General features: G+C 38.6%; 1 protein-coding gene across 2 annotated transcripts in view; it reads left to right on the top strand.

Moving 5' to 3' along the window:
• Positions 1-15848, top strand: part of LOC138000789 (tolloid-like protein 1) — a 48644-nt gene extending 32796 nt beyond the window's left edge. For both annotated transcript variants that reach the window (XM_068847430.1, XM_068847432.1), the window contains one exon: positions 12947-15848. In XM_068847430.1, the coding sequence (XP_068703531.1) occupies positions 12947-13194 (248 nt within the window). In that variant the 3' untranslated portion in view covers positions 13195-15848. The remainder of the gene's footprint in view (positions 1-12946) is intronic.
• The last annotated feature ends 1085 nt before the right edge of the window (positions 15849-16933 follow it).

Here is a 16933-nt window from a genome sequence, read left to right on the forward strand (position 1 = left end):
ATATTCTTTAATCTAAACATAGTTTTATTAGCGAACTTCTGACAATTTGGGCAGAAATTAATTTTAAAGACCGAATAGTTTCAGAGAATCACTTTCTCAACCAAAGCTTGTGGTATAATTCGCTGATTAGAATCTCCTCGTTTATTATCCTGAGTGGCATTGTTCAGGTGAAATATTTGAAGGACGATTCCAATAACTTTCTTTCTCTCACAGAATTGCAGACTAGGTACAGAATAACAGTTTGCCCTCTCAAGTACTGCGGAATTTTGGCTACAATTTAACTCCTATGGAAAACACACCAAAACAGCTTTGCAACCAATGATCCTAAAAACAAGTATGAAAGTTTTTCAACTAAACTACTGAAAGCTCAAAAAGCAAACAAAGTAGTTTACACAAACTTATATCAAGAAAAATTGTACCTCCTAGGCAGGCTCAGCAGAAACGGGTACCGCAATGTGACATAGAAAACGAAAAATGTATTAAGTGGCATGAAACTTACCCACTAGCTTTTAAGTGCAGTACAAGCACAAGACTTGTTGAATTCCAGTTCAAGATTCTGCACAGATGAATAGCAACTAACGAATTCTTAGCTAAAATTGGCCTACAAGACGACCCAAACTGCTCCTTTTGCAAAGATGAACCAGAAAAACTTAGTCACCTCTTTTGGTCCTGTACCAAAGTGACCGCTTTTTGGACCTTCTTAATACAACGTTTTATTGTGTCTCAGATCATTCCAGAAAACTACCAATTTAATCTTCTTATAGCATTACGTTGGATGCCAGATTCCTCCAAAAATCCTTGTCAAGACATTATATCTGGATTTGAAAAAATAATAAAATGCTACCAAAGGTAGAAGGTTTTTTCAGATATCTTAAGTCGATCTATCTATTTGAACAAAAGGCTGCGGGCACCTTAAGTTGGAATTACTGAAAACTTTAATCGAGAAAACCCCTCTTTTTTGTTACTTCTTTTATTTTGATAAGTCCATAGACTAATAAATCCTTCACTGCCTTTTCGTAAGAGCCTTGCAACCGACAGCCCTTATGTATACTGTTTTACTGTAAATAGGTAAATATGTCTTTATTGTAAGTAAGTTGTTTGTATTTTATGTGTGTGTGGAGTATATAATTTAATTTAAAAAAATAAAAAAATAAAAATAAATAAAATGAAAACCTGAGGAAACGGGTCATAACCTATGACCATGGGTTCCACACGATCTCGTCTCCGACGGTAGATTATGTATCAAGCACCTTTCTCAGAATCCTTGCTGTTCCTAATAGTGCAGTCTTGTAGAAATGCTGTTCGGATTGTAATGCCCAGTTTCCCAACCCAATCGCCTAACTTCCTTGTTGCTCCACCTAGGAGGCCAACAATTATAAGTATTACTTGAGCACGTTTCAAATTCCACATTGTCATAATTTCTCTCTTCATGTCTTGGTATTTTCAACCTTTTCAACCTCTTTTTCACTGAGTCTTAAATCTCCGGGGATAGCGATGTCAATAAGAAAGCAGTTCTTGTCTTCCTCATTGATGATTACAATGTCAGGCCTTATAGCTTCAATAACATGGTCACATTGGACATCCCACAAGAGTTTGATTCTTTCATTATCCACTACACTCTCAGTTGTATGCTAATATCACTTTCGCTCCGCTCCAATCCATATTTCTCACACAGTTTTCAGTGGACCGCCTTTGCAACCTTGTCATGTCTTCGTTTATAGTCCTTCTGAGCTAACATCTTACACCCGCTCACAACGTGATCGACATTCTCATATTTCTCAGCACGCTATCTACACAAGGGGAACTCCGCCGTCTTATCAATATGATGTTTAACGCTGTTGGTCCTAAGATTTTGCTCCTGAGCAGCACATAACAGGGCTTCAGTCTGCAATTTCAGATCCGCCTTTCTAAACCATTCCCATATTCCCACATCATGTCTCTCAAATACTGGCCGTACATATTCTTTCCCTTCCAATTCCTTAACTTCTCCTCATGCCATCTCATTATTATTATTATTATTATTATTATTATTATTATTATTATTATTATTATTATTATTATTATTATTATTATTATTATTGGTTTGCCTCCGGCCAGTTGGGACTCTTAACAGTTGTTGTTGTTCTGTTCCGTCGTTTCGTTGTGTTTCATTGGCCCTGAAAAGCCCCTATGGGCAGCCGTAAGTATGTATAATATGTATTGTATTGTCTCCAGTTGTGAGATGTTCTATTGTGTCTCAGCAACTCTCCGTAGCTTAGAGACACAACACGTTCCGCAACAGGTGAGTAGTTCCAAGGATGGCCGATAGTTGTACGCTTCCAAGGAAGTTAGGTACATCTAGCTTGCCAAACCAGGTATTTGCACCTTTTGATATGCTTCCAAGAGCACCAATCACAATAGGCATTATTGTGAATTTCGAGGCTCCATGAATCCTTCTGATTTCAAATGCTAGTTCCTGGTACTTTTCAACCTTCTCCTTTTCAGTTCTGGTCCGCTGGCACAGCTATATGTCAACAAGTGTCCATTTCTGTGTGTCTTTATGCACTAGAGTAATATCTGACCGATTATGTTTAAATTTCAGCACTTTGTGTAGATAGTCATGTCCCACGTAATCCTCACTTCTCCATTTTCTGCGGTTGGCAAGGGTTGATGGTCATACCACTTGTCAGTACACTCTATCCCATACTTCCTGCACAACTCCCAGTGTACCCGCAGGGCCATCTTGTCGTGGCGCTTCCTATTCCCTCTCTGGGCAAGCTTCTTGCATCCACTGACAATTTGTCGTACTGTTTCAGTGGCATCTCCACACAATCTACACAGTCGTGTCTCTGAGGTCTTATTCATGTTGCACTTGATCGAGTTTGTTCTTAAAGCTTGTTCCTGAGCAGCAAGAATCAAACCTTCTGTCTCCTTTTTTTAAGAATCCATTCCTGAGCCATATGCATCTCCATGACTCCTCTCCAGCTTTATCTGATATTTGTTAGACAAACGCACCATGTAGGGCTTTCTACTTCCAGTTTTTAACTTTCTCGTCGTTCCTCCTCCTCTCATAGTCTGGCAGACTATCTTCTTCAACAATCACTTTCTCCTTCAACGCAGCTTGAAGCATCCACTCTGCGCTCTCTCTTAGGTAGTCATGAAGGGATTTGCTTTCCCTTCTTACACACTCCTCGATGCCGATCAGGCGTCTTCCCCCTTCCTTCCTCTGCAGGTACAGCTTCGCAACATTACTCCTGGTGTGCAGACAGCCATTCATTGCCAAGATCTTCCTAGTTCCTCTATCCATGTTGGCTACCTCCTCCATTGTCCAGTCCACAATCCCCGCACTGTAGCGTACTACACCTACAGCCCAGGTATTGATGCCATCGATCGAATTTCCTACATTGAGTTTTGATCTACACAACTTCTTGACTCCTCTGATATACTTCGATGTTATCTTTCCTTTCATCTTGGTGCACGTGTTGACAGTCTGGTCCAACTGTAAGATGCCAAGGTATTTGTAGCCTTCCCCCTCTATTTCCCCGATATGCTGGTCGTCGGGTAGTTCTATTCCGCTACTGCCAACTTGTCTTCCCCTTCTCATTTCCAGGACAACACACTTGTCTAGGCCAAACGACATCTTAATGTCTTTCGAGAAGAACCTTACTACTTGAACAAGTGAGTCTAGTTGATCTTTGCTAGCTCCGTACAGTTTCAGATCATCCATGAATAGTAGGTGGTTAATGGGCCTCATGTCCTTTGCCAGTTTGTATCCAGCTCTCATTTTTCGTAGTACTAGGGTCAAGGGTGACATGATCACTATGAACAGTAGTGGTGACAAGGAGTCACCTTGAAAAATTCCTCTCCTAATTTCCACCTGCACGAGCGCCATTCCTCCTGATGTCAATACTGTCTTATGATATAATAATAATAATAATAATAATAATAATATAATTCGTTTATATAGCGCTATTAATACTAATTATTCATAGCGCTTTACAATTTTAAACCTTGTACTAACTCTAAGACAATTTTTACAATTTCATTTTACTATTCTAATTTCTATAATTATATAAAATTTAAAAAATATTTACAAATTACATCTTACACTACAAAAAAATAGGAAACAAAAGAAAATACATAAAAGTATGCAAAATAATAAAGCAAATGCCCATCTAAAGATAAGCCATTTTAAAAAGAATTGTCTTCAGTCCTGATGTAAATGCTTGTAAGTTTGACGACATGCGCAACTGAAAAGGCAGTTCAATCCATAGCTTAGGAGCACATACCGAAAATGCTCTACCTCCATAGGTAACAGTTCTAAATTTAGGAACACTGAGCAGATGTTGAGACTGAGATCTAAGATTGCCGGTATGCATAGGATTATTAAGTAGCTCAGATAGGTATTCAGGAGATAAATCATTAAGTGCTTTGTAAGTCAGCAGTAGCACTTTAAACCTTATACGATAGGAAACAGGGAGCCAATGTAGTCTAACTAGAACAGGAGTTATATGATCATATTTGCAAGTAAAAATTATAATACGAGCTGCAGTATTTAGTACTGACTGAAGTCTGTCTATTTGGTATTTTGGCAGTTCAATAAGTAAAGCATTACAATAGTCCAGCTATGATGAAACAAATGCATGGACTAACGTCTCAGTAGAATTTTCATATAGATATTTTCTAATCTTACAAATATTTCTAAGGTGGTAATGAGATGATTTGCATAATTTGCTTACATGTTCCCCGTCAGATAGAGTTTGATCGAACAAAACACCTAGATTGCGTACAGTATTTCTCTGCTCTATACACTCACTACCAATCTGAACTTTGCTGAGACAGGGTCTTGGACGGTATTTAGAGCTAAATACAATGAGTTCCGTTTTATCATCATTCAACTTTAACTTGTTTGAAATCATCCACCTGTCAATTTCCTCTACACAGTGTTCTACTCTAGATTTAGCCAAGCACGCATCATCAGCAGAGTCAGTTTTGAAGGTGATATAGAGCTGAGTATCATCAGCGTAGAAGTGGTACTGCAAATCATGAGACTTGATGATGTCAGCTACTGGAGAGGTGTATAACACGTACAAGAGTGGGCCCAGTACTGAGCCCTGGGATACACCAGAATCCAGGGACCGAAGGGAAGACTTGTAGCCCTCAACTTGTACGTAGTATTTGCGAGATGCTAAGTAATATTCGAACCACGCAATAGCACTTCCTTTGATACCAAACCGAGTACGGAGACGCAAAAGTAAAGTAGAGTGATCTACCGTGTCGAATGCGGCGGAAAGATCAAGAAAGAGAAGAAGCACAGACCTGTTGTCATCAATTGCCCGCGGAATGTCGTTTTGTACTTTAACAAGAGCAGTTTCAGTGGAGTGGTGAATCTTGTAGGCAGACTGAAACCATTCTTCAAGATGGTGGGTTCTGACGTGATCAGTTAACTGCACAGAGACTGCCTTCTCGATGACCTTTGACACCATCACTAAGTTCGAGATCGGACGGAAAGTCGAAAATTGTTCATGGCCAGCATCGTGTTTCTTCATAGCAGGAACCAGCTCAGCCACCTTAAGTGTCTCAGGCATCGTGCCAGTCGAAAGTGATAGGTTCACAATGTTGGTTATAGTAGGCAACAGCATGTCGAGACAGTTCTTCATCAGTGAGGCCGGCAGGGGATCTAAATTACATGATTTCTTCGCTGACTTGCAGGCGTACTCCTTAACAGTGTCTTGTTCACCATGCTGTTGCTGATTATAGAGATCATATTCTTGGCAGCCGCAACCATCTTCAGACATTTCAGGATCCATGAATGCGGCACCATATCATATGCCTTCTTGTAGTCTATCCAAGCCATTGACAAGTTTGTCAACCTTCTTCGGCAGTTCTTCAGGATTGCCTTGTCTACAAGCAATTCATCTTTTCTTTCTCGGGATCCCTTCCTGCACCCCTTCTGTACACCTGATAGCAGTCCATTCCGTTCCAAGTGGTGGTATAACTTCTCTCCCATAACTCCTATTAAGAGCTTCCACATCATGGGTACGCAGGCAATAGGGCGGTAGTTGCTGGCCTCAGCACCCTTCGCTGTATCCTTTTGTATCAAAACTGTACTTCCCCTGACCATCAACGCTGGTACCTTCTCTTGACATACACAGTCTTGCAAGCATTCTTGCAATCTAGCCTGCAATCCTGTCAGTTTCTTAAACCAGAACCCCTGAACAAGATCGGGGCCGGCTGCCTTCCAGTTTGCCATCTTGCTCACCCCGTTTCTAATATCCTCCGCAGTGATGCTGATATCTTCTTGCACCTCTGTTGTACTGAGCTCCACCTCTACATCCTCTAGCCAAGATGCTCCCTCATTGTGACCGACTTCCTTCGACCAGATCTTGCTCTAGAAGGAGGTTGCTTCTGTTGGATAAGGTAACACCGTTTCTCCTCGTTTCTTTCCATCTAGTGTTTTGTAGAACAGCTTCTGATTGGTTCTAAACAGGTTGTTCTGTTTGAACTGTTAACATCTCTCGTCGTATCTTTTGATCTTAACTCCACCAGCCTTGATCTTCTGTTTCAACATGCCTGAGATATACAAAGTTCAACCTTTCCCTCTCTCTTTGTTTCAGTCTCATGTTTCCTCTTCGGACTTCCTCAATCTTGCTCAGGTCTTTTCGCCAAGTTTCGATATTTCCCTTAAGGTTACCGTATACCTTCAGGGGTGTCTCGCGTCCGAGCGATGCAGCGCGTTTGGTCTACGGTAAACTGTAGATACCTAAACCACTATATCAGATGAAAGCTTATAGAGGTGGCTATCAAACCATATCAAGAATTTTGAAATTAAATGAATTGTCGAAGTTTTGTCGACCTCTAAATGCTAGCGTCCAAATCACTTCAAAGCTACAAGTCAAAGCAAATTTTGCTTTTCGCTAATTTATTTTGTTCGTCCGTTTCCCGACCCAAAGCGCTAAAAAAAAACGTGTCTGCGTTTTGCTATACTCAGTTACAGTGAAACATTATAGAACGTTTTCGAAATAGTATTTAAAAAAATGTGAAGTGTTCGTACAAAAATCGCTCTCAGAGAAAAAAATATTGAAATAAAAAATTTGCAGACACCTCTTTGTTGTTTATATGGGGGCAATCGGACAAATTCCCTGTGCGTTTTAGCTCTTTAAAGTGTCCGCTTCGAGTGAAAAATTTGATTTGAGAAAACAGCGCTAAAACTGTCAATAAGACGGGTAATTTTTACTTCCGGCCGAAACGTAAAACCGCCATTTCTCCACCAATATTTAATCTTTTTGAATGATTTCTTTTTTACATTAGAGATCTCATTTCGATCATTACTTTAACCGAAAAATCCAAATTTAAAGAAAATTGCCGATCTGAAGGTATACGGTAACCTTAATCCTTCTCTTCCAGAATGGCTCTTCCGTTCTTCTCCCTTTCCTCTCTTTTATCATTCCCATTCTTTCTGTAGTAACATATGCAGCTGCATACATTGAAGAATTCCTTTCAGTGATGTTGTGCGTCTGAATCCTTTTGATGGCTTCATTGACTTTTCAAACTTCTGCTTTCAGCTTCGTTCTTTCGCATGACTTCAGTGATGGTAGTCCTATTCTCTGTTCCAGTTGTATAACTTCCCGTGGCAAAGGGCTTCCAGTTCTGGGCTGATCTCTTCTTGTAATTCTTTAGCTGCGAAAAATCTGGGTTCCTCTTCACGTTGGTGTTCTTCTTGGGTATGAGATGTTGTTGCATGGTCTGGTGTATCTGTGATAAGGAAGCTCCGTAGTTTCAGTCTCCTGATATTCATAGTCTGGTGTGTCTGTGGCATGGAACTCTGTAGTTTCAATCTCCTGATGTTCACGTCTTACTCGTATGGCTATTTCCTCTTGCTCCACAGTCTCTAGCCACTTCTTGTTCTTAATCTGGCGTACTTGATCAGCCAATCTCTGCTCGGTGACTTCTGTTAGTTCGTTGTTGATGTTACGGGCTTTCCTCAGGTCTAGCAATCTTTTTCTGTACCCTCGCTTCTCTGGTTGACTCCTGTTGTAACATTCAAACAACCGTTTGTTATCTTCCTTTGACCATCCTAATCTCTTCTGTCGATGTTCAGCAGTAGCAGGATGACGACCGGACCTGCGCTACTAATCCACAGGACACCTGCCGGACGCGACACCTTCACTACAAGCTCCAGTCACGTTGACGTCGTTAGTGTGAAATTTAATATTTGACATTCTCTCATCAAATGACGTTGTTTTAACCCCAACACGGGTGGCTTTTGGGTTGTTGGCACTTGCCAAAGGTGCCACCCAAGACTCTGGTGGGTGGGAGCGTCCATATTCCCGTGGTAGGCTAAGGCACCAACCTGTTCTACCCCATTGCCCATTATTATTATTATTATTATTATTATTATTATTGTTGTTGTTGTTGTTGTTGTTATTATTATTATTATTATTTCTGCTTTTTCTGTTTTAATTTGTACTCACTGGAAATTTGAAAATTTCTATAGTATGTAAAAAATATGTAAATAACATGTAAAATCATCAAGAAGATACTGTAAATAAAAATTTACATGATTTTTACCATTTAGATGTTTTGAGAAATCCTGTAAAAAACATGTAAATTTTCAGGTGAAACATGTAAATGTCTAAAAGCAGGGACATACGACCATGTAAATCCAAGGGGGGAACCTGGAAATATCATGTAAATCAAATAAACGATCCTGTAAAAATCATGTAAAAATAATGTCATCATCAATATTCCCGTCAGGCTGTTGAAAGAAAAGGTCGATGTAATTGCGCCCTCACTTTGCAACCTATTTAACAAGTCAATTAGACTCGGAAAGTTTCCAACAGAAGTGGAAAACTGATAACGTATGTCCGATTCACAAAAAGGACAATAAACAACATGCAGAGAACTACAGGCCAATATCTTTACTCTCAGTGGTCTCAAAGGTGATGGAACGTTGTGTTCTCAAGAAAGAAAGGACAGTTTTCAATTTACAAAACATGTTTCGACATTCTCATGTCATCTTCAGTTGCAAATGAGCTTTTAACGGTTGTACATTTGAATTTATATTAAGGTACGTTACAAAATGACGCGTCAAAACTTGCGTAGAATTTGAATATGAAATACGAAATGCACGGAAAACAAAATTAACGCGCATAACAATAAAATAAGAGACAAAAGGAACAACGTAATTAAAAAGAAAGAGACAAGTCTAGATGCCTCAACTGCTGATTAAGAATGGGATTTTCCCACCTAATGTGCAATGCCTCTTTGATCTTAATTTGGAATTTTGAGGCGGCAGAATCTAAGATCGTGAAACATTCTGTATTACAAGAGTCATGACAGGCCCTAGATGACTGCAGGTGCCTGTAAACATACGAAGACTTGTCCGACAGGAGATGCTCACCAGCACGTGTACAAAGGTGGCGAGTGGTCTCGCCAATGTAGCTGGCATTACAACCAGCACAGGAGAATTTATAAACGACACGCGAACGTAGACCTTGCGGTACTGAATCTTTCACGCTAAACATGTTTCTAAGTTAAAACGTACTAAAGGCCAACTCAACATCTAAATAAGCTTTACAATAATGTTTGAGTAGTTGTCTTAACTTAGTCTGGGCGATTTTAGAAAACCGGCCAACATAAGGGAGTTTATAGGAGTGCATAGAAGTTTTCCCGGATTTGGATGAGGCGTCTCGCCCATTCAGAGAAGGATTCATTTTCTTAGAAAGATACCTATGAATAATCTTGTCGATGACCCAAGACGGAAAACATCTTAACATCCAGGTGAAAACCAACCCAGGAATTGTTGATCTTATATACTCTGTCTAGTGATGTTCTGACTAGACCCAGTTTGTAATTCAAAGGGGCGAAGCTGAAATAATTGGTAAGAAGACCAGTAAAGGTCTTCTTGCGATATACGCTAGTAACAATAGATGGATGACTGTTGTCTATAACAATATGTCTAGAAACGGTAATTTCTTATCGATTTCCCTTTCGATCGTAAAGCAAATACTTGGATGCCTGGCGTTGGTATAGTCAAAGAACATGAGCGCATCTTCCTCATTATTGAACAAACAAAAGGTGTCATCAACATAGCGTCTATAGAACAAGACTTGGGAGGATAAAAAGTTGTCTAACCAGTTTTTTTTCCTGATGTCCCATAAAGAGGTTTGCAAGGACTGGATCAAGAGGGGAGCCCATGGAAACCCCATCTGTTTGATGAACTACTCAAACATTATTATAAAGCTTATTTAGATGTTGAGTTGGCCGTTTTAGTACATGTTCAGCGTGAAAGATTCAGTACCGCAAGGTCTACGTTCGCGTGTCGTTTATAAATTCTCCTGTGCTGGTTGTAATGCCAGCTACATTGGCGAGACCACTCGCCACCTTTGTACACGTGCTGGTGAGCATCTCCTGTCGGACAAGTCTTCGCATGTTTACAGGCACCTGCAGTCATCTAGGGCCTGTCATGACTCTTGTAATACAGAATGTTTCACGATCTTAGATTCTGCCGCCTCAAAATTCCAAATTAAGATCCAAGAGGCATTGCACATTAAGTGAGAAAATCCCATTCTTAATCAGCAGTTGAGGCATCTAGACTTGTCTCTTTCTTTTTAATTAAGTTGTTCCATTTGTCTTTTATTTTATTGTTATGCGCGCTATTTTTGTTTCCCGTGCATTTCGTATTTCATATTCAAATTGTACGCAAGTTTTGACGCGTCATTTTGTAACGTACCTTAATATAAATTCAAATGTACAACCTTTAAAAGCTCATTTGCAACTGAAGATGACATAAGAATGTCGAAACATGTTTGGTAAATTGAAAACTGTCGTTTCTTTCTTGAGAGTTATCGTTACGTCCGTTTGTTAATAATATTGTTTTATTAAAAAGCGCCCGCAAAATAGAGATAAATCTTACCGACTTCATTTGGTAATTGTATATTTTCAACTGACATGTACGCCTTCCATAGTTTTGTAGAGCATGGTCTATACCACGATGGCAAGGCCAATGAAAACGTATGAATTGCATTATACAATGATCAAGTTTTTTTTATATTTATTATACGTGTACTATAACATTAATGTTTGTAGACATCACAAAATTAACATACAGACCCACAGCGAAAGAATGCATGAAACAAGTATTTTATCTTATTAGTCTCTTTCCATACTACTGCACAGTATATGAAATGTACAAAAATACAAGAGTTTCCTTAAATGACACGTGCCTTTTAGAAAAGTCCCATTCAAAACAATCTCCATCTGCCCTGTTAACCGGCCATAGACCTAATACATTGCCCTGAAATAAAGTATGGACACATAAAATCCCTACCTCATGATCTGACATACATGTAATGGTTATGGTGGGAACTGTGGAAATTTGACCCGCTGGAATTCCTTGTTGACAACGTGCCTTAAAAATTATCTGGAGGCCTGTGACAACCTCCCATACAGTGTAAGTGTCCACCTTTTCAAATTGACCATTTTGCATACGTAATAAAATCAATAATAAATATTATTTATGTTGAAATTTTCGTGATTTCTTATCGGTAGTGTCGGAATTAGTGACAAACCTTTCTATACCATGTCATAGGAAATAGTTACATATCTCTCTGCACAAGCAACGTGGAATACAGCTGAATATACACTGTGCAGTTATTATTACACTGACTTTCCTGTATTCTGATTAGTTACATTTTTTATGGTTTGGTATAAAGGCCACTGAACACATGACATTGTTTTGGCACGAGACACCAGTGAAGGTATGTATACAGGTGACAAGAGAGTAACTACAGAATAACCGGCCACTATGGTGTTCTTGTAGTGGCATGGCTTGAAGAACAAGGCATCTGCAAGTGGGAAATAAGCGACTGGGTATAATGGCGTTTAGCTGAGACAAGAATACAAAGATCGATATATTCATTCCCCATTCGTTATTATTGTTGTTTTAAATGGCCTTAATACAACATAAAGTGAAACTACTAAGAGAGTAGGTCTGCAAAAGTAATGACTGTGCTGAGGCTGTTCCGAGGGGTTTTGGGGACAGAGGAACATGGCTACTTTGAATTGGGGAACAGGGAAACAATGACTGATCGCAGCAAGACTGCTGTAAGTCCTGTTATAGCAGTATAAGAATTTTAAAGACAGCTAAGAACTTTGCTGATTACAGACTCCGCAAACACCTAGAGGAACCACTGATATTCTCAAAACTAGATTACTTTGACACTGTCTTTTATCCGTTGCCTGATTTCCTAGTAAAGCGTCTACAGCGCGTCCAATTTGCGGCAGCAAGTTTTGTAGAAGGACGGTATGTGAATTATGTAAGTAGAATTAGGCGAATAGGTTGGTTGCCTGTAAAGGAAAGAAGAGACTTTCATCTCTTAAATCTTGTGCACAAGGCTTTATACAGGCCTAACTGGCCAGCATATGTGCAACTGGTTATAGTACAACACAAGCGAAAGTTGCGCTCTAGTCAAGCAACAAGATTACAAATGCCATTAGAAAAGAGCTCTTTTCAGGATGCAGCAGCCACTCTTTTTAATGTCCTTCCAGCAAAGCTAAGACAATATACAGACTTCAAATCTTACAAGACTGATGTCTACAAAAAACGTATCAATTCTTAATGTACATTTTTCCTTCTTAATTTTTTTCTCTGTGTATCTATATCTCTATATTTCTTTATATATTTATATATTACTTAAAATACGTTTTTGATAGGATACCTTAGAAAGTAGTCTTATAGCAGGTTAAGAGCCACTATGTGGATATACTGTTATTAAACCATTATTATTATTATTATTATTATTATTATTATTATTATCATTATTATTATTATTATTATTTCCTTTGTTAAGTGTGCATATAGTGGTGTATAAAAAGAGCAATCTTTTTTACTATATGATATCTTTACATGATTTCCTAAAACATGCTAATCATTTACTGTTGTTGTTGTTGTTTTTGTTCTTAGAGATCAGACTGTACGTTATTATTTTGCCTTGTGCCATTGGAATTCTCGTTATCAGCCTTCTTGTGGCGGCAATTGTGTTTAAGTATCGTCGTGGATCTTCTTCTGGTGCAGGTCATCCAAGAATGCAAATGTCATTACTCGATGAAGCTGATCATTTTAGCACTACTCAGATATCTGAGGTGGATACTCCAAACGAGGCAAACTTGCCTGTGTATCGTCCAACCACACAACAGATTAAGGAAGCGTAACCATCTGCCGGACAGGATTACAGTTGCAACGAACAAATGAGAACAAATGTGGCGAATCAGAAGAACTCTTTCCACATTCCTACGGCCGACGTTTCTCCAAAGCCCAGACACTTTTCAAGCTTATTTGGATAATGAACCTTAAAAACCAAAAGGCTTGAACTGAAGCCATAAAATTTTGTAATGACTTTGCTTTTTCTTTTCTCGGAAATATTTTAATAGATTTAATAGATTTTTAGGATAAGAGGATTACAGTTTACACTAAATAATTTTTTGGATTCGAAGGTTTTTCTGGATTTTTAGTGCGAAGTCCGAAGGACGGAAAACTATTAGGTTTAGAATGGGGCATGATACTTCAAGTAAGGAACATAATATTTCCTGATTAAAATTCCGGTATCAGATGTCAATATTCCAAAGGGTCGGACACAACATGATGCTTTACTTGACGCAAAATAGGTTAAAATTCTTCAAATTCTTTGTTACACCACGCGTAGTGGTGAGTAAGTATCTCGAAATATTTTATCTAGGGGTAGGTGAGTCCATAGTTAATAGAGGGGAATGGTTATGAAACAAATTTCTTTGTTGTAGGTATTTTTTCTCTTTTTTGGCCTTGACCGTGCACAAAACATAATAATTGTTTACTCCGTACTGTTGAACTAACCAATAGAAACGTATTAGTTACGTAACTCATCCATAGTGTATGAGCGCAAAACAAAAGATTGTGCACGGTCGTGGACTTTCCAACCTAAATCTTGGCATCTATGTTTGCTCCTTTGATGTTTGACGGGCTCCCAAACCATTCCCCTCTATTAACTATGGTGAGTCTGCTGGTCTTTTGAGAACAAACTGGGAAATGTCGCTGATTTACTCCCGTAAAGATGATGTGTGGTCGATATCCGAAATCGTTGACGGTGAGAGAAGGGTAAATCGCGTGTCTCGTTCTTAGCGGATGCGGATCATTCCGCCATTTTGATGTCGCTTTGCTGTGGGAAATTCACATTGTACGGACGGACGTACGGGCTGCACAACAATTTCGTGAAAGTTAAAGAATTTTCGCTACGTATGAAAGGGAAGTTTTGGTCTATTTTGTTGCTTCTATTTTATGTGGGGGAATCTACCTGCCTACTTTACAACAACAAGCACGTTTATGGCAATCAAATGTGCCTTTGTTGCTTTTATTTTCCTTTGCTTTTAAGATTAGCAAATGGTCAAAGTGAAACCACTTCTTGTTTTCTTCTTGTTTGTGCTCGTACGTGCAAGACTTCGCACTAACCGTTCGGTACCGCTTGTTGAGAACTAGGTCAGGTGACTGAGAAAGTCACGGAAGTACAAATCACTCAAAACACATTGTTTTTTCAACTTTAACGAACTTTTATCAGTTTAAATAAATGGAATTCACAGCTTTGTAAACTGATCTCTTTATGGAAAGTTGCTCTTCACAGCAATCATATCAATCATCTTGTACACAATAGCAGTTTATGTTTATTATGTTCACTTGCACTAGCGTAGTGGCACCAACGTAATGGTGTCATGATGGATTTTATACATTATCACCTAAATCAACCAATACTCCGTTGAGCAACAACCGAATGCAATTGTGTGGTCAAAGGAATTAGTGTTTTATTTTTATCTTTATTAACCTAACCAACCTAGTCAGAAAGAAACTCTTCATGCTCCATGAAAAGATTAGTCTTACTGCCATGGTGTATTGCTGCATCCCGGAGTCTTATCCGAGGGGGAAGAAACAGCTTGCTCCAGAAAGCAAAACGTTTGTTCAACAACTTTTGTAACAGATTAGAACTGAAACTTTCTAGTTGCTTACAATTTTTTTTAATTCTCTTAACATCCCTGGTAACACCCCTAATTAATATGACATCAACACCTTCATGAGACAACCTCGAAACTGTTGTAGCTCGCAAAAAAATATTCATGAGAATCCCCTGAATTCCAGATTTGCTGTCACCGTTTTCACCATTGCTTTAATTTTATTGTGACGCAACGAACAGTAGAAAACCAAATGTCTATGTATCCATTTTTTAAAGACTCTTTACAACATCGACCAGTAAAAGGTTAAAATTCCGTACAATCCGTACTCATTGCTCCTGACATTTAGCGTTTAACTTTTCGATAAAATGTTTTTCCAAATAATAATAATAATAATAATAATAATAGAAGGTTTATTGTACATGTCATCGCGTTAAACAATGAATCTCTTCTGTTAATTTTCCGTTATTTTTCCGTTACTTTTCTAGTATTTGAAAATTAGTTGTAAGCAGATCCACGCACCACTAGCCACCTCCACTTCGGTGAATAGTTGTTAAATATACAAAGAATCACTGAGTCCAATGTAAACTCATTTTACCTGAAGAAGGCTGGTTTCAAGTTTGCCAGCCGAAATGTAGTACCTTACTAAATGATCTAATCCAGTACGTTGTATCGGCTCTTACTCAAAATATTTACTTTTTCAACTTGTAATGAATTAAGACATGTTTACTAAAGATGTAGAAAGATTCTGAAGATACAAAAATTAAATACTTAATTGTTGCTAAAATAAACGTTAGTCATCATATTATAAAACGGTAATTAAATATAATTTATTTCATATTAAACCATCATAACTATATTAAAGAAGCTTATTAAAGAATCTTACTCACTCACTTCACATTGCGCGCCCACCTTACTTCAGTCGCCATTTCCAGGGCCCCCGAAACTCCGGATTCTATGACTGTGTAAAGTAATCTGTTTCCATCGGAAATCAAATGGGCTATATAATTCTATTTTGTATTGGAAAATAAGCTATGTTTATTAGAATTTAGAGTTTCTTATATTATTTATGTATGCCTTGTTCTTCCTTGTTCTCGAGTGGAAACGGAATCGTTTGTTGAACCATCTGCTCTTGGAATGGCAGCGAAGAGTACCGTCGAAATTGGGAATTCCTCGATCAACGGCTGAACAAAGAGGCAAGGCAAATCTTCGGCAAACATTTGAATACTGATCTCCATTGATTACAATCAGTAAAAAGCCTCTATCCATTGCCGTTCATTTCATTTTCTCGCTGGTAATAAAACTGCGTTTTGTGGAAGCAAGCTTGTGTGTGACATTTTAGTTTATTCTTCGTCTGGAAAATTTAAAACTATAGAGGTCAGAAGGTCAGCTTGTGTTTATTTACAACAGTGTATTGCGCGCGCCTCACTGAAACTGTCTTTAGCTTACTTTATACTCACCTATTGCTATGCTTTTTTACCAAATACCGAGCTAGCTGCGAATTAAACCTTGTTGTTTCCATTGCGAACTGCTTGGGTATAAAATAAGTATCGGTTGCTTGCTTATTAATTAAGGTCCAGTTAAAAGTTCAAACAACTAAGTGCCACGCGTAGAAACTGTATTTCCCTCTTCAATTCACTGCAGACGTAACTCCACGCTTCATAGAAAAGCGCTCGAAATGAAGGTATTCTGCGGTTTTTCTGATCGAAATCCATTTATTTTCACAGGATAATCCTCCTCGAGGATCTTCAAAGTGTTTTTGTTTCTCTGACAAAATTGTTCTAATGTTTTCTCTCGAGTGCAAAAATAACTCAACGATACTTGCCCATGTAGGGAAGTAGACGCTCCAAATTCCTGGATAACAACAACAACAACGACGGCGCGCAATGTAATGTGGGCGAGTAAGGTTCTTTAAATTTTGTGCCACTAAATTGAAACGTACAACAATAGACTGTTTTGGGTCAAATGCCATTCAAGG

Source organism: Montipora foliosa, chromosome 4 (genome assembly GCF_036669935.1).
Source record: "Montipora foliosa isolate CH-2021 chromosome 4, ASM3666993v2, whole genome shotgun sequence".
Taxonomy (NCBI): domain Eukaryota; kingdom Metazoa; phylum Cnidaria; class Anthozoa; order Scleractinia; family Acroporidae; genus Montipora; species Montipora foliosa.